Source organism: Schistocerca serialis, chromosome 9, assembly GCF_023864345.2.
Source record: "Schistocerca serialis cubense isolate TAMUIC-IGC-003099 chromosome 9, iqSchSeri2.2, whole genome shotgun sequence".
Classification (NCBI taxonomy): Eukaryota; Metazoa; Arthropoda; class Insecta; order Orthoptera; family Acrididae; genus Schistocerca; species Schistocerca serialis.
Window position 1 is genome coordinate 444,085,130 of NC_064646.1, and position 18,978 is coordinate 444,104,107.

At 41.3% G+C, this 18,978-nt stretch overlaps 1 protein-coding gene across 1 annotated transcript in view; it reads left to right on the forward strand.

Moving 5' to 3' along the window:
* Window positions 1-18,978, forward strand: part of LOC126419232 (nucleoredoxin-like) — a 228,185-nt gene that overhangs the window by 197,213 nt on the left and 11,994 nt on the right. Inside the window, exons 3-5 of the mRNA XM_050086372.1 lie at window positions 8,958-9,156; window positions 17,889-17,979; window positions 18,611-18,732. Coding sequence (XP_049942329.1) covers window positions 8,992-9,156; window positions 17,889-17,979; window positions 18,611-18,732 — 378 coding nt within the window. The 5' untranslated portion in view covers window positions 8,958-8,991. The remainder of the gene's footprint in view (window positions 1-8,957; window positions 9,157-17,888; window positions 17,980-18,610; window positions 18,733-18,978) is intronic.

Below are 18,978 nucleotides of genomic sequence, written 5' to 3' on the forward strand. Positions count from 1 at the left end.
CGAACTTGTACATCGTTACTGCAGGGATCATTGTCCGTCTTCGCCTTAATTGTGTACGTCGTGTCTGTTCCTCTGACCACTAAGCCATCAGTGCTTCCGCCTAGTGCCAGGTTCGACTCCCAGTCCGGCACAAATTTTCAACTTTCCCATTGATGTAAAGTCAATGCCCACTAGCGCTAAACGTCACTAGTTCCTTTGTGTCTTGATTCATACGGCTGTAGGATAAAAAATGATGTTTATTCTTTCGGATATGTCTAACAAGGGGAGGCCGCCAATTGTGAATTTCAGATTCGATTCATACTGCGCATAATAAAAGCTCGTGGCCAGAGGTGTAATGTGGCAAAGCACCAAGATGTACTTCTCAGCCGTTGTCGAGAAAATCGACAGTTAAAAGAAACCGTTGCGGTGAAATACTTTCTACGATTAATAATTTTCCACAGCGTAGTGGCGCAGTGGTAAGCGCTCGGGTTTAAAATCCGAAGGTCGCCGGATCGAATCTCGCACCATGCAATTATTTTTTTTTAGTATTTGTTTTTTGTAATTCAAATATATATATATATATATATATATATATATATATAATTCCCGGGAATCAGTTGCAACAATTATGCATATAATAAGTTGTTGAAAGTCGTTTGTCGTGGAAAAACTGGCTTCGAACATCATTATTTTTTCCGCAAACAAAGTTGTATTTCACAAATGTTATTAATTGTCTTCTTAATGTTAACCACGTATAGTTAACGGAAGACGTAGAAACGATATTCCGAAACGAATACGTATAGCGTAAGTCAAACGTTCGAAATAGAATAGAGACCCCACGAACACAAGTTCGCTGTGGCGGGTATGAAATATAAACTCCGTTACTCGCTCGTTACACTTGAAGGACAGATGTTGAATGGGCCGAAACGAGCCGCCGCATAACAGCGTAGTTGCCTGCTAACTTCGAAAGAAGGTAGATGCGGTCCCTAGCGCAACTTATAACATCGTCGAAAATCAGTCGGGACGGGACAGCTTTGGTACACCCTGTTAAAAAAACGGAAAAATGGAGGCGGTACAATTGGAGAGCGATCCGCCTTCACCAGCATGCATAAGCAATTCATTAATAGTTTATATATATATATATATATATATATATATATATATATATATATATATATATATATATATATATATTTGAATTACAAAAAAGTAATAATAAAAAAAATTGCATGGCGCGAGATTCGATCCGGCGACCTTCGGATTACGAACGCGAGCGCTTACCGCTGCGGCACGGTGCTGTAGAAATCTATTAATCGTAGAGAGTATTTCACCGTAACCGTGGTCCAGATTGCTGTACACACCGGTACCTCTGATACCCAGTAACACGTCCTCTTGCATTGATGCATGCCTGTATTCGTTGTGGCATACCATCCACAAGTTCATCAAGGTACTGTTGGTCCAGATTGGCGCACTCCTCAACGGTGATTCGGGGTAGATCCCTCACATTGGTTGGTGGATCACATCGTCGATAAACAGCCCTTTTCAATCTATCCCAGGCATGTTCGATAGGGTTCATGTCTGGAGAACATGCTGGCCACATTATTCAAGCGACGTCGTTATCCTGAAGGAAGTCATTCACAAGATGGGCACGATGGGGGCGCGAATTGTTGTCCATGAAGGCGAATGCCACGCCAGTATGCTGACAATATGGTTGCACTGTCGCTCGGAGGATGGCATTCACGTATCGTACAGCCGTTATGGCGCCTTCCATGACCACCACCAGCGGCTTACGTCGGCCCCACATAATGCCACCCCCAAAATAGCAGGGAAACTCCACGTTGCTGCTCTCGCTAGACAGTGTGTCCAAGACGTTCAGCCTGACCGGATTGCCTCCAAACAAGTCTCCGACGATTGTCTGGCTGAAGACATATGCGACACTCATCGGTGAAAAGAACGTGGTGCCAATCCTGAACGGTCCATTCGGCACGTTGTTGGGCCCATCTGTACCGCGCTGCATGGCGTCGTGGTTGCAAAGATGGATCTCGCCATGGACGTCGGGGCCGGACGAAGTGGCCGTGCGGTTAAAGGCGCTGCAGTCTGGAACCGCAAGACCGCTACGGTCGCAGGTTCGAATCCTGCCTCGGGCATGGATGTTTGTGATGTCCTTAGGTTAGTTAGGTTTAACTAGTTCCAAGTTCTAGGGGACTGATGACCACAGCAGTTGAGTCCCATAGTGCTCAGAGCCATTTGAGCCATGGACGTCGGGAGTGTAGTTGCGCATCATGCAGCCCATTGCGCACAGTTTTGAGTCGTAACACGACGTCCTGTGGATGCACAAAAAGCGTTATTCAACATGGTGGCGTTGCTGCCATGGTTCCTCCGAGTCATAATTCTTAGGTAGCGGTCATCCACTGCCCTTGGGTGGCCTGAGCGAGCCATGTCATCGACGGTTCCTGTCCTCTTTGCTCCTCCATTTTCGAACAACATCGCTTCGGTTCACTCCGAGACGCCTGGATCAGCTCCCTGGTTGAGAGCCCTTCCTGGCACAAAGTAACAATGCGGACGCGATGGAACCGCGGTATTGACCGTTTAGACATGGTTGAACTGCAGACAACACGAGCCATGGACCTCCTTCCTGGTGGAATGACTGGAACTGGTCGGCAGTCGGACCCCCTCCGTCTAATTGGCACTAATTGGGCGTGTTTAATGACTTCTGTGAACAGTAAAAGGAACTGTGCCTGTGATACAATATCCACGGTCAAAGCCTATCTTCAGGAGCTCTGGGAACCGGGGTGATGCAAAACTTTTTTTGATATGTGTATAATAACACGTTGTGTCACATTGCACGACATGACATTATGTATCGTGTTACTTTACTTCACGCGATGCATTATACTACATCAATGGGTACTAATACTGGCAGGTAAAAAAGTGCGAATATATCAAGATGTTTTGATTTAACATAAATGTCTTTGAAGCTACCAGATAAGCCGGAAAGCTAGTTGCCTTCCTTCAAATCCCTACCTCCAAACAAGACATATTCGCCTGTTTTCTGCCACGACAGTAGCATTTTTCATTCTGGCGAAAAATATTCGTATTTGTTTACTGTCAAGGAAATTTATTGTTCTTTTCCTATTTAATAAAAAGAAATTCAAAGCCTGTGTTATTCAATACATTCCCACTTGTTTCAGCGATTTTCTACCAATCATATTTCTTTTGTCATCGACGTTATATTCCCTTCATATCACACCACCGCTGCCCGCCCCTGGTAGCTGAGTGGTGCTGGCACGGTAGCTCAGCGTGTTCGGTCGGAGGGCTGCTCGGCGTCTGTAATTAAAAAAAAAAAAAAAAAAAAAGAAACTGAGTGAAGGAATCGACGATCAACTTGAACGCATGTCTTCTGACGTCCACCCAGACCAAATGCAACGAACAATACCGAAAAAAGTGAAAAAGAAAAGAAAAGAAAAGAAAAAGTGGTCAGCGCGACAGACTGTCAATCCAAAGGGCTCGGGTTCGATTCCCGGCTGGGTCAGAGATTTTTCTCCGCTCAGGGACTGGGTGTTGTGTTGTCCTAATCATCATCTTTTCATCCCCATCGACGCGCAAGTCGCCGAAGTGACGTCAAATCGGAAGACTTGCACCCGGCGAACGGTCTACCTGGCGGGAGGCAGTAGTCACACGACGACGACTCCATCGCTCACGCAAATCATGCCAACAACAAAAGATAGAAGACGGAAGCTTTCTGTAGTGATAATGCTAAAGCGGAGAGGACGTGTAGTTCCTTTGATGGTTCACTGAAAGAGCGGCCGCCAACAGAACACTAGTGAATTTGAGCCGAACACGACTGAATACAGTTCGCACGCACTCATATACCGACCTTTTATGCTGCTGCCCGTTCGCTCCAACCAGGCGTAAGTGCACTAGTCTGCGCAGGGAGTCGTTTCGCAGACTACTGGCTTTCTTTGTTTTCTCACACAAAGTGCCAGTTATGTAAAGCAGCTGATCTTAGATTAGCTCAAAAATGAACTGGGAAATATGTGTTACATAAATGTTAAGATTATCTCCTCTTGAGCAATGATTGACTTTAACTAACCAAAGTTTGCAGATCACGTAAAATTTTAATTGCACTCATCAGTTCACAACTAGTGACGCCGCAAAAGAACAGATTTTGGGCAAATGCAAGTTGAAAAGCTACAAGTAATACAGAAGTTGTTAACATTACGACGTTGCTAAAGTTCGAATTAGTTTTCTAAGTCTATAACGTTAGGTTAAAGAGAATGTTGATGAATTAAGTAACGAGTGCAGATACTTATTCCCATAATAATTCTCGATGACTCGTAATGTGAAAAAGTAAGATAAGCAAATTATAACACTTTTCATTGAACAATGAATAATATGAATTTCGGCAGCAGCTAATAATGACTGAACGTCTCTATCCGAAAATTCTCTCAAGGCTTGAATAGCTGTAACTACACAATTAGTATTCAATTTTTAACTACCAAACATGTGTTTAAGCTGCTGTGAGAACTGCACGCGCGCTGACGTAAGTCAATAAGCAGTCACATTTATTGGCCAATACGTAGCCTAAATGTAATTGTATGTAGGTGACAAGTCAAGCGTACACCATCTCCAAGACGACCATGCCCAGTAAATCACTATGATGGGCAAAGTAACCATCACGTTGACGGCAACTCTACTTTAAGCAAACAATACGAATGTACAGCTCAGCTATTCTCTGTGCCGATAGTTTCTTAAGCGTTGAATAAACATGGCTTTAAACCCGAGAACTATCGAAACTATCGTCCGCACGGAAAGCAGCCTAAATCGATGACCAGTATGAGCATTTTCATTACGTTCAGCAAAATTCTGCAAACTCATCATGATGCCACAGTCGCCACCAGAGTGTACTCGCCTTCAAATTGTTCGCATTCAAGGCCAGTGCCAGGTTTCTTGGAGAAGTCTGAGAAGTTTTTTGCACTTATTTGCCTCTTTGCATACAACAAGAAACCTTAAATAATAAATACTGTATACATACGGTGTATGTGATAAATATCCGTGGTCAAAGAGCGAGAATAGTACTGATAGCTGATTTGGTGGTGTTGTTAAACATGCCTGATAATTTAGGTCAACCCTGAACCTCGTTCAGTTGATCCAAGTTTAATGTTATATATTACGCAATGAATTTGTGACCTGAGTTCATTTTCTGAACAAACCAGGAAACCTTACTGTCTGATCCTCTTCAATTTCCTTGCAGTATTTTAAAGTCACCTCCTGCAACATCTATTTATTAAAGCAGTTAGAAGCGCAACTGAAACAAAAACTCGAAAAAATTGCTTTAAAGAGTGTTATTAAGTACAAAATATTTGGAGCATTTTAACAGAGCCGCCAGCAGTTGAGCATGTAGTGCACAAGTCTTGTAAACATTAAGTCGTTGATTCGATTTTCACTAGTAGCGGCCTGTTTAAATTTTATATACATTATCAAATAAATTTAATTAAAAATTCTGAATCATTATTATTTATTAAAATAACATAATTCATTTTAAATGACTAATCACATGAAAAGAAACTAAAATTGATATGCAATGACGAAATTCCTTGTTCTTAAATTAAAGAAATTGTTTATGTCAGTAATATACCGTACTGTTGGATACTAGAAATAATATAGTATTTTATTTTCTGTTTGGTATTTCACATTTCTCAACCAGATTACTATGTATACTCGCATTTTCATGTGATTAGTAATTTAAACTAAGAAGACGCGATTTTTATTAAAAAATGTATTTGTGATGACTCGCTAAGGTATAAATGGAGATCCACATATGTGGATCTCAAATCTCATTTATAGTGAAAATGTACTAATCATTAGCCGGCCGCGGTGGTCTAGCGGTTCTAGGCGCGCAGTCAGGAACCGCGCGACTGCTACGGTAGCAGTTTCGAATCCTGCCTCGGGCATGGATGTGTGTGATGTCCTTAGGTTAGTTAGGTTTAAGTAGTTCCAAGTTCTAGGGGACTGATGACCACAGATGTTAAGTCCCATAGTGCTCAGAGCCATTTGAACCATTTTTTTACTAATCATTGCCATGTATTTTCTTTCCTCATTCACCAATAAACACATTTTGTTCAGCAGAATAGATATTTTATTTGAGATAGTAAACTCTATCTCCTAATGCACACAGAAAATAGGATTATTAATGTTAATATTTCTGAAATATATGATCTCCAATTTAGGTTTTTGTTGATGTTCTAAAGCAATTTCATAAATGTAAGTAAATAATAATCACACAATAATTTGTGGCAAGTAATAATTTGCTACTGCTGGTAAATAATTCTTTATGGTACATTTTATGATAAGCCTCAAAATAGTTATTTTTCACAGTACATAAATACATTTCACATTTGATCACATGTCTCGTTATCTTTGAATTGCAGCCATTTTGGAATTTGAGGCATTCCTTACCTCAACGAATTTTGGTAGTTTGCCGACATTGTAACACCTAACTTCTGAAACTGGTTGCAACACAACTCTACCTGGCTTTTCATTCATATATTCTGCAGCATGTACATCTGCACTATCAGAGAAACTGACTGTACAAGGACATCCGCTTCTCCTGACTAGTGGCTCAACCTCTTAACATTGTTATTGCTCACGTGTCAGTTTCATCGACCTCAGCAGGACAATCTTTAGTCAAAAATGAGAATTCCTATCCTTCCTAATCAGATAATTCCGCAGTGCTGTCATTAAGAAGAGTTTCTAGTTGCTCGTCAGAGTGTAGAAATAACAGCTATTTCAATACTCTACTATCGAGAACCAAACTGAAATTAACAAATAAACATTATGACCTGAGATCCACATATGAAGACCTTGAGAACATGGCTTATTTTGTAGTAACGAACAAAATTACATAGATCTGAACTAATTCTCAACAACATGAATAGTTTCGAATGTTGTGTAAAAAACGCAGATTCTCAGTCTAATATGTACGTATAATAATTATTTAGGTACCATTTCCATTTGCAGACGAAACCATTTTCTGCGTACAAACAGCTGTAAAGTAACACACCAATTGTTCTTTAAAGGGTAATGTGCCCTGGTTTTGCAACTAAGAACTAGAAAGTCCACACTGGCAGACCGTCGTTATATAGCCCGAAAAATGCGCCAGTTTGCGGAGAAAAAATATTAATTTCCAGCTGTTATTGTCCAAGTTTCGCTGCCACGAAGTACCGACGGTGTTGCCATTGTTTTGTAAAACTTTATTAGGGATTTCTTTCTCACCTTTTCATTCGCCTCATTAATGAATTTCTCACTTTTTTGTACCTCATTTTTGTTTGTGAAAGGCATGGTATTTCCCAAGAAGTTGAATTCATTCAGTCTTTTGTTGGGGTTGACATTGTCGTGCTGCTTCATGATATCGATACCGGGGCACTGGCCTTCAAATCCTGAAAGTACACTACTGGCCATTAAATTGCTGCACCAAGAAGAAATGCAGATGATAAACGGGTATTCATTGGACAGATATATTATACTAGAACTGACATGTGATTACATTTTCACGCAATTTGGGTGCATAGATCCTGAGAAATCAGTACCCAGAACAACCACCTCTGGCCGTAATGAAGGCCTTGATACACCTGGGCTTTGAGTCAAACAGAGCCTGGATGGCTTGTACAGGCACAGCTGCCCATGCAGCTTCAACACGATACCACAATTCATCAAGAGTAGTAACTGGCGTATTCTGACGAGCCAGTTGCTCGGCCACCATTGACCAGACGTTTTCAATTGGTGAGAGGTCTGGAGAATGTACTGGCCAGGGCAGCAGTCCAACATTTTCTGTATGCAGAAAGGCCCCGTACAGGACCTGCAACATGCGGTCGTGCATTATCCTGCTGAAATGTAGGTTTTCGCAGAGATCGAATGAAAGGTAGAGCCACGGGTCGTATCAAATCTGAAATGTAACGCCCACTGTTCAAAGTGCCGTCAATGTGAACTAGAGGTGACCGAGACGTGTAACCAATGGCACCCCATACCATCACGCCGGGTGATACGCCGGTATGGCGATGACGAATACGCGCTTCCAATGTACGTTCACCGCGATGTCGCCGAACACGGATGCGACCATCGTGATGTAGTAAACAGAACCTGGATTCATCCGAAAAAATGACGTTTTGCCATTCGTGTACCCAGGTTCGTCGTTGAGTACACCATCGTAGGCACTCATGTCTGTGATGCACCATCAAGGGTAACCGCAGCCATGGTCTCCGAGCTGGTAGTCCATGCTGTTGCAAAGGTCGTCGAACTGTTCGTGGATATGGTTGTCGTCTTGCAAACGTCCCCATCTGTTGGCTCAGGGATCCGTTACAGCCATCCGGATAAGATGCCTGTCATCTCGACTGCTTGTGATACGAGGCCGTTGGGATCCAGCGCGGCGTTCCGTATTACCCTCCTGAACCCACCGATTCCATATTCTGGTAACAGTCATTGGATCTCTACCAACTCGAGCAGCAATGTCTCGATACGATAAACCGCAATCGCGATAGGCTACAATCCGACCTTTATCAAAGTCGGAAACGTGAGGGTACGCATTTCTCTTCCTTACACGAGGCATCACAACAATGTTTCACCAGGCAACGCCGGTCAACTGCTGTTTGTGTATGAGAAATCGGTTGGAAACTTTCCTCATGTCAGCACGTTGTAGGTGTCGCCACCGGCGCTAACCGTGTGTGAATGCTCTGAAAAGCTAATCATTTGCATATCGCATCATCTTCTTCCTGTCGGTTAAATTTCGCGTCTGTAGCACGTCATCTTCGTGGTGTAGCAATTTTCATGGCCAGTTGTGTATGAAGATAACCGAGAAGGTCAAGTCCCGTAAGGTCGCCTAGTGAGACGAAAATTGATCTCCAGTCAGCGACATTTATGAGAGCGCTTCTCGTGCTGACCGCTGGCGACGGACGCTCAGGCTCGCCCTGGCTGCCTTACAGGAGCGCCGAGAGCTTCGAGTCGTACCTGTCGACGATGCCGTGGCTGGCGGTGGCCTACGAGGAGGCGGAGACGCGTCGCGAACTGGCGGCGCTGTTGCGCGTCCAGGGCATCCCGGCGCTGGTGCTGCTGCACGCCGCCGACGGCAGCGTCATCACCGACGACGGCCGCGCGCTCGTCAACGACGACCCGGACGGGCTGGTGAGTGACCTTGCAAGCGAGACGTCACACGCTGTATCGAAGACGGAAAGAGCTGCCTACCAACTTCCGTTATCGTTCGGTTCACAACATGCGAGACGAACATGACGTTAAAAACAATAACGTTTACCACATACGGGGGGAACTGGACGTCACGTATATTTTTTTTTTTTTTCAGCTGCAGCATACGTTAACCTAGATGTTTACGTTGTTTATAAATACGTAAAGCTCTGCATTCATGTGGACTGGGCTGTGAATAAGGGAGAAATTAAAGTGTTGGCAAGAACTAACTGTGAAACTTATACACTCCTGGAAATTGAAATAAGAACACCGTGAATTCATTGTCCCAGGAAGGGGAAACTTTATTGACACATTCCTGGGGTCAGATACATCACATGATCACACTGACAGAACCACAGGCACATAGACACAGGCAACAGAACATGCACAATGTCGGCACTAGTACAGTGTATATCCACCTTTCGCAGCAATGCAGGCTGCTATTCTCCCATGGAGACGACCGTAGAGATGCTGGATGTAGTCCTGTGGAACGGCTTGCCATGACATTTCCACCTGGCGCCTCAGTTGGACCAGCGTTCGTGCTGGACGTGCAGACCGCGTGAGACGACGCTTCATCCAGTCCCAAACATGCTCAATGGGGGACAGATCCGGAGATCTTGCTGGCCAGGGTAGTTGACTTACACCTTCTAGAGCACGTTGGGTGGCACGGGATACATGCGGACGTGCATTGTCCTGTTGGAACAGCAAGTTCCCTTGCAGGTCTAGGAATGGTAGAACGATGGGTTCGATGACGGTTTGGATGTACCGTGCACTATTCAGTGTCCCCTCGACGATCACCAGTGGTGTACGGCCAGTGTAGGAGATCGCTCCCCACACCATGATGCCGGGTGTTGGCCCTGTGTGCCTCGGTCGTATGGAGTCCTGATTGTGGCGCTCACCTGCACGGCGCCAAACACGCATACGACCATCATTGGCACCAAGGCAGAAGCGACTCTCATCGCTGAAGACGACACGTCTCCATTCGTCCCTCCATTCACGCCTGTCGCGACACCACTGGAGGCGGGCTGCACGATGTTGGGGCGTGAGCGGAAGACGGCCTAACGGTTGTGCGGGACCGTAGCCCAGCTTCATGGAGACGGTTGCGAATGGTCCTCGCCGATACCCCAGGAGCAACAGTGTCCCTAATTTGCTGGGAAGTGGCGGTGCGGTCCCCTACGGCACTGCGTAGGATCCTACGGTCTTGGCGTGCATCCGTGCGTCGCTGCGGTCCGGTCCCAGGTCGACGGGCACGTGCACCTTCCGCCGACCACTGGCGACAACATCGATGTACTGTGGAGACCTCACGCCCCACGTGTTGAGCAATTCGGCGGTACGTCCACCCGGCCTCCCGCATGCCCACTATACCCCCTCGCTCAAAGTCCGTCAACTGCACATACGGTTCACGTCCACGCTGTCGCGGCATGCTACCAGTGTTATAGACTGCGATGGAGCTCCGTATGCCACGGCAAACTGGCTGACACTGACGGCGGCGGTGCACAAATGCTGCGCAGCTAGCGCCATTCGACGGCCAACACCGCGGTTCCTGGTGTGTCTGCTGTGCCATGAGTGTGATCATTGCTTGTACAGCCCTCTCGCAGTGTCCGGAGCAAGTATGGTGGGTCTGACACACCGGTGTCAATGTGTTCTTTTTTCCATTTCCAGGAGTGTAGAACACACCAAGCATGGTGGCGCAGTGGTTAGTACACTGGACTCGCATTCGGGAGGACGATGGTTCAATCCCGCGTCTGGCCATCCTGATTTAGGTTTTCCGTGATTTCCCTAAATCGCTCTGGCAAAATGCCGGGATGGTCCCTTTGAAAGGGCACCGCCGACTGCCTTCACTAATCTGATGAGACCGACGACCTCGCTGTTTGGTCTCTTTGCCCCAATAACCCAACCCAACTTGTAGAAAAAGATGTACCATTTTTTGTAATATGCCTTTATCAGCCGCAAAAGTGAGACTACCTACACAGATTTACAGGGGAGGGGGGGTGGGGGGGGGGGGGCGGGAAATGACTAGTTTCACGAGTTGCTTCATAATTAGAAATGATGGGTAGTAGTAGTGGTGGTTTTACAAATAACTTATTAAATAATGTAATGCCACACTGTTCACTCATATCTCACTATCAGTCACTGCACACACACACACACACACACACACACACACACACACACACACACACACACACACACACACACACACAGGCGATTCCTGCGCTATTTTCTTTACTGCAACTTCCCATTTGCTGTCCTGAGAAACTGAGTCAGTATCCCTTTATAATGAATGAGATGTTGAGCTCAGAAAGAGGAAGAGGTGTTAGTATTATGTTATGCATAGCTTCGAAGTAAGTTTTTCTAGAAAAGGAAAAAAAAAAAATAAGGAAAAAAACATAGTGTGAAGGTGTTATGTGGACCGTTGGATGTTTTATAATCATTATAATTATTTATTTGTATAACCTTTTTTTTACCAAACCTCTACTCTTTAATCTAAGTATTCCCTCAATGTGTAAAATGTATTGCATTTTAAATAAGTGTATTTTTGCAGTTTCTTTAATCTCTTTTGGTAATTTATTGTAAAGTTTTATTCCTTGGTAGAATACGCTGTTTTGAGTTTTATGTTTATTTTCTCTTGGTAAACGTAAGTTGAGTCTAGCTCTTGTTCCATGGTCATGGACAGAGCTGTTTGTGAGTAATTACCATTGTTATTTTTGATGTGTACAACTGAATGGTAAATGTATTCACACAGACCAGTTAAAATCCCCAGTGTTTTGAACAGATCTTTACAATGAATACTATTTTTGGTTATTATTCTTATGGCTCTTTTCTGGAGATTGAAAACTGTGTTCATATTTTGTGCATTTTTCCCCAAAAAAGACTGCCATAGCTAAGAATTGAATGTACATATGAACAGTATGTAACTAAAAGACACTGCATGGTACACACTGATGATAGGATTCTAAGGGCATAACATGCTGATGACATTCTGTTTGCAAGTACCTTTGTGTATTCACACCATTTCAGCTGAGAATCAATATTCATTCCTAGAAATTTTGCATTCGTTACATAATCTATAGAGGTGCCATCTACATTTAATTTAACATTGTCATTTTCCCTCTTCAAACTGAAATTCATGGCATTAGTTTTATTTATGTTTAATGTCACTTTATTGCTTATTGACTAATCGTAAACTTCCTTGAGAGCTTCATTTCCTTTCTCTGCAAGGAGTTCTCTTGTTTCTTCAGTGACTATAATATTGCTTTCATCATCGAAGACAATTGTTTCACCTTGAGTGACCCTACTGGGAAAGTCATTGATGTGTATTAGGAATAGTATTGGTCCTAATATGCTATCTTGCAGAACTCCCATATTAATGTATTTTGGTTCTGATAAGTGTTTTACTAGATCTATTTGAAGTATGTGTTATCCCTACTTTTTGTACCCTATCTGCTAGTTATGTTCGAAACCAGCCATTACCTACCCGTCTTATCCCTAATACTTCTCATTTATTTTATAGAATCTTGTGGTCGACTGTGTCAAAGACCTTAGAAAGATCAAAAAATATGCCTGTAACACACTAATGTTTGTCCAGAGCATCAAGTACAACTTTTGTGAATTCTATTATGGCTGACTCCGTATTTTTGCCACCTTGGAAACCAAACTGTGATTTTCTTAAAAGATTGTATTTATTCAGGTAAGTCATTAATCTGTCTTTTGTAATTGCTTCTATTATTTTTGAGAATGGTGACTGCAGGGAAATGGTCCGGTAATTTTCTGTGTCTTCTGCATTACGTTTCTTAAGCAAAGGTACAACTCTTGCCTGTTTTAACTGCTCTGGAAATGTCCCTGATGTGAAGCATTCATTTATTGTGATTAGTCATTCTAGCAGACAAATAAAAGCAGCAGCTTACTTATATTATGTCTGTTTCAAAAATTAAAGGATCTCTTGAAAACAATTGGTAAAATCTGTTGTGCCAAAATTATGAAAAATGCCATGTTTTAGGTTCATGATGTACTTTAATTGAAGAAATTTTTGTTTGGCAAAGGAGCATGCTAAATGGAACAACTACAGATATCTTCAATCAGTGGTAATACTCAGAAAATCAACATCCAAATTCTCACAAACGGTATGATTACATAACATTATTAACAAGCTAACTGCTGCACCATTCAGAGACCTCTTCAATATAATATTAACAAACATTTAGGTTCTGCCAGTCAACTTTTTGTAGTTGCAGCTATTCAGCATTTTAGTTTACTTGTTATACATTGATATGCTATTATCTTGAATCCTTCTTAATTCATCAGTTCCATTTCATTAATTTTCAAGTCATGTTTTGGTAAGCACAGCACATCTCTTTGATATTCCACTTTCCCTTCCATTTCAAACGAATATATTAAATGAATGTGCTACTTTTGGTCTGCTTGTAGCTCTTTCAGTAGCACCTGATTTACTCTGCAGGTCTGGCTTTCACAAGAACTGCTCATAAAATATGTATAGTGAAAACATTGAGATTGATTGGATGCAGCTTTAGGTCACACTGAATTATTCTGGAAATTGCCCATTAAGGAAACCTCTTATCAGAAGTCTTCCGATGCAGACTCTTTCATGTATGATGTGACTGAGTTAGGGTCAATGCATCAGCCACACCCATACACAAATGCCAGTCTCCAGTCACTCTCCAGCTCCAACAGTTAAGAAGTATCATATTATGCTTCATGTATTTTCATAATGCTGTGAAGAGCAATTTCAAATTTACCAGATATCCTGAATTGTGTTTTAGTGTAAACAATTTCCAGCTATTGTTACACTACCTTTTTGAATTATATTTCCCACCAAAAAGCCTAACCCACAGATAGAAAAGCTGAGGCCTGAGCTCGGCTTAAAAATACTAGTTACTTGCTGATTAACTGGGTTCATTCAGACACCCTCACTCCAGCTTACTAATTAGCAGTAATACTTATTACAAATTCTTTTAACACTTTAATTTACCTTATCCCTGCACTGCCAGACTACTTATTAAGTTGTGGGTTTCTCTGAATACTCTTGTTTATAATAAAACTACTGACACTGTAGCAGCAAAAAGATCAATTAATCGAGTGTGACTGGTGAAGTACACTCCTGTACACACAGACTATCTTTGTGCTGTTCTTGTTTGGTTTTTTGAGTGTTGTATCGTGTTTTTTTGTCTTTGAGAAATAAAAGTGGTTGTTAGTGCATCTGAAATTAGTGTGGGTAGGTGATGTTATCCCTATAATCCTTTTATTCTGCTATGTACAAATCACATCAAATTTTTGAGATTAGCTTCTTTTCTTCCAGTACTCTGTAGCACTGCCAAAAATTACCCAACGTTACTCAGATCTCCTGTTCACTAGGCAGATGCACTAACCACTATGCCACCTGGGGCATAGACGCTTTGCACAACTACATGTGCTACCCTAGCATGACTCCCTCCTAATTCCAAATTCCCATTCACACCTCAGCCCACTTGGTATTCCTCCTCAACTTCAACAGCACTGCTCTCCAACTGAATTGGACTAGCAGCTCACCACTGACTGAAAAGGGGGTCCTGGCTGAAACCCAGGCACAGGCGCTTTAATGAAATGAAACTATAAGATGCTAGTCCAACACACCTGGAGAGCCTCTGCAACATTGTTTGAGTTTAGGGGGAACACCAAGTGGGGTGAGGCATGAACGAGGAATTTGGACTGAGGAGGGAGGCTTGCTTGTGTAGTCAGTGCATATACCTAGTGTGCAGGGGGCTCGGATTTGAATCCAGGCCTTGGGACAAAGTTCCATTTGTCACTTTAGTCTGCGTATGTACATTATTTACAAAAGGCAATTAAAATTATTTATAAAAGATAATGTCAATATTACTTTAATGGGAAAGTTGTCTGCATTAAATAATTTTATTTATAAAGGCTACTTAACAAATGATTATGTTTACTACAACAGAAATGAAGGTGAGGCTAGGTTAATCCATAACCAGTACCTTTAATCAAATTTTCATTTGAAATAACATTTTAAATCACATTTACTGACCTGAATATAAGGGAGCAAGACCCAAGAGAACTCAAAATTCTGTATGCTTTTCACATTCTTCAGAAAAGTGGGCTTAAGCTGTAATAAAAGCAAATTTGTTAATATGCCACATGAGAGATTAAATATTTTTTTATTTTATTTTTTTTTTTTTTTTTTTTGTGATCCTTCTTTGAAAAAAGATTAAAGTATGAATTTTGCAGAGACTCAAATTTAGTAATGGAAATGATCTTATGATGAAGAGAAATTGATTGTACATTCATGACTGAACCTCTGGCCGGATTCCTATTCACACTGTCTCTTTTGTCCAGGAGGAAGGTCCTTGGAACATGACTCTATAAAAATCAGACATGGAGATAAAATATTGCATAAACAATACTAGCAACACTTTCATAAAAGTCACAAAAATTCTCATTAGTACAGACCTAAATCTAAACCTTAGAGTTCAATTTGTAAGATGTGATACCTGACCTGCACTTCTATATGGCTCTGATGAATGGACACTAAAAACACCAATAGCAAAGAACGAACGGGAATAGGCAGAGGGTGCACACTGACAACACACAATATCCTGTTGCACAGCATGCACTACAACATGACAGTCATAACCTTGGTGCTTGTTTCTCCACACGTGCAATCTGGATTCTTTCCCCAGACACCAGTTTCTCAGAACTCAGCATGTGGGGAACTGGCACTACAACATGTCCTTGGTTCTCGCTACCCACCTGGCCTAAATTTATGTTAATTTCTTTGATTTCAGCATTTCTTCACAGTAGCTATTCTTTTCTTAACTCCATTCTAGCTTTCTACCTCTTTCATTTTCTAACCTGTCTATTTTTTGCCATCCCCCTCCCACCCCTATCACATACAATGCCATTAGCTTTTCACTCTTATTAACTTGTGCATGATGTTTTAGCAGTACTCTCTGCTTTGCATATTAGTTTATCCTCCACCTTTAAGATTTTAGGTTTTCAAATCTCGCCCAGTGCTGCCCCCAACAATTAATCTTTCCTTCTTATCCTGTCTGGTAAGGCTCTCCTGACCCAGTGTTCTGGTGACTTTTCTGAACTCTACCCCTTTTCCTAAACCTCCCTTCATGCCTCTTCCTTCCTCTTCAACCCTTCTGCCAGGAGGAGGAGCCACTGTCTCCAAAAGGTTGCATATGTAATACCTTCTTATGTGTGTTCACATGCTTCCGCTTGGTGAGTAGATTTTTTATCTATCCAATTACATCATGTTTTCAAAAATTGATTTTTTTCCCAAAAAGCATTAAAATGGTACTTTTTGAAACATGAATTTGTTAACACCACCACCTAAAAGATTAATATTGCTGCTTTTATTTGAAATAATCATTCTGACATCTTTCTTACTTCTTTTTGTTGGAGCTCCAAGTTTTTCAGTCCAAAATTGGGTTTTTGTCCAGTGCTTCCTTGCTTCTCTGCCATAATTCATCGAGCATACATTTACAGGGACAGATTAGGAAATGTTTCATATTCCTGATATTCTCCAGAATCACGTATGTTGTCATATTCATTTGTCAGGCCCTGCTTGATTGGGTTTGCCTTAACTGGTGGGCGATGAAAGTGCTAAACAGATATGCGTACGCTCAAATCGCATACTTCATTTGAGATGATGTAAACTGAAGTGTTCGATACCACTTTCTCTTGTATGTTTGTGTGTTTCGTGGTACCGCCTGCTTCATTTGAGCTGTAAAGTCAACTGAAGAGTCCAATACCATTTTTTTTTGTAGTTCAACATGTTGATGATGTCATGGCTAAAAGCAGACGGGTGGTATCCTATGCTTCAGTTATAACTAATTTTTGCTGCATTATATCCCATGTCGGAGTACCATCAAACTTTTTTTAGAAAAAAAGCACTGTCTGTACTACAGATAATTTCTCGCAGCAGACACACTACTAGAACAAAAATTATTTCAAATGATTTCAAGGAGGGATGTTCTGAGCCTGTTAGCGCAAAAAAAAGAAAGCATTGCATTTTGAAAAAAGGAATATTTGGACTAAGAGCCAAGATTTGAATTTTGGGACAAAAGCCCACTAAATCTCAAATATTTGTAGGATTTATTTGATTATGAAATGTTAGAGGCATACCAAGTGACAGAATGGAAAAGAGGTAAAAGTGTATAAAATGATCTGGGTCCACTAAAAGAAAATGGCACATGCACCAAATTTTATCAACTAATTTACCTGAAGTACTGTACAAAGATATACTTTGACTATGCAAAAGTCGTGTGATTTAATATTTTCAGTTAGTTTGATTATTAATTTCATTTACATTTTCTGTTATTTTTCATTTATATTTGTGACTGCTGTAACAATATTAGCAAATTTTTGAAGACTAATAATAAATGACAGCACACACGTATGATATTTGGTTCATTTTAGATAATGTAATCATCAAAGTCCTTATACATGCTGAATAATATTAAATTTACTTTCAGTATGAATTAGCTGACTATTTACTTAATTTCTGGCAGCTAATGTGAAGTACTGTGATTAAAAACATTACAAAGTTTGGTGGACCACATGTTTCTAGTTATGCACATTTGAGAGATGTTTAGGGTTAAGGGTGAAGAAAATAGAGGAAGAGAAGCTAACTGCACAGTATGACAATGTTTCAGGAGTTCCCATGGCAGCCAAAGTTGGTGAACATCTTGACAGAGAGGTTTGCTGCAAGAATACATGACCATCCAGCTATTATCCTATTTGTTGGTGAGTATTCTGTCTGCATTGTTCTCATGTAATATGTGTGTATAAAGCAATGTTAATGTGGTACTCCTGTGAGCAAAAGTAGGGACATAGAGTAAAAACACAATGTACAAGTCAATCTATATATTTAAGTAAAAAGAAAAGGTTATAGCAATGTAAAGTAACCATTTTACAATTTTAAGAAAGCTCTCCTTTCTACAACATTCATACCCCTTCCCCTATCCCCTCCTTGCCCCAACGAAAATGTCTGAACTTTTAAGTTGACATTTGTTTTGAGTGATTGTCGTACAATGAGCAACACAAGTTTTGCATAACTGATTGATTATAACATTTGATCAATCATCTGGTATGAAAGTGTGTCACTTACAAATTCATATCCATTTGGAATAAAATTTGTAAGTGTTACTACCAATTTCATCAACAGTTTAAGAAGAGTGTATGTTTAGTAACACCAAGTCATCTCTAATTTTCACTATCGCCATATTATATGATAGCTTTTTGCCTGCATGTAAATTGCAATAGTATACTCAGTTTTAGTATTATTACTTACTATGAAACAAAGCAAATAAAGATGGGTAATAATGAATGATAAAAGTAACAAGACAAAAAGCTAAATGATGATTTCTTTTTACAGAGGGGGAAGAAAGTGAAATGGAGTTTGCCGAAGCTGTTCTGTTGCCTGCAGCTGAGGAATATGATGCAGAGCACCGGCTTGATGACACTGAAGATAGACTCCAGTTTTTCATTGGTTGTGATGTAAGTCTCCTTTAAGCTTACTAATTAGAATGAACACTCACTACCAATTGCTTGAAATGGTCCCTAGTGGAGATAAAATAACTCAGCAGAAGTATGCATAATCTGACACGAGTTGTAGGTACAAAGACTGTGCATAAATACTGAAATCAGCATGCTCAGTATGCATTATTTGTTCAATAATTGCTGAGACTGAAGTAGTTTAAAAAGGAATCTGTTGCAAATATGTGCACAGTGGGATAATATTCT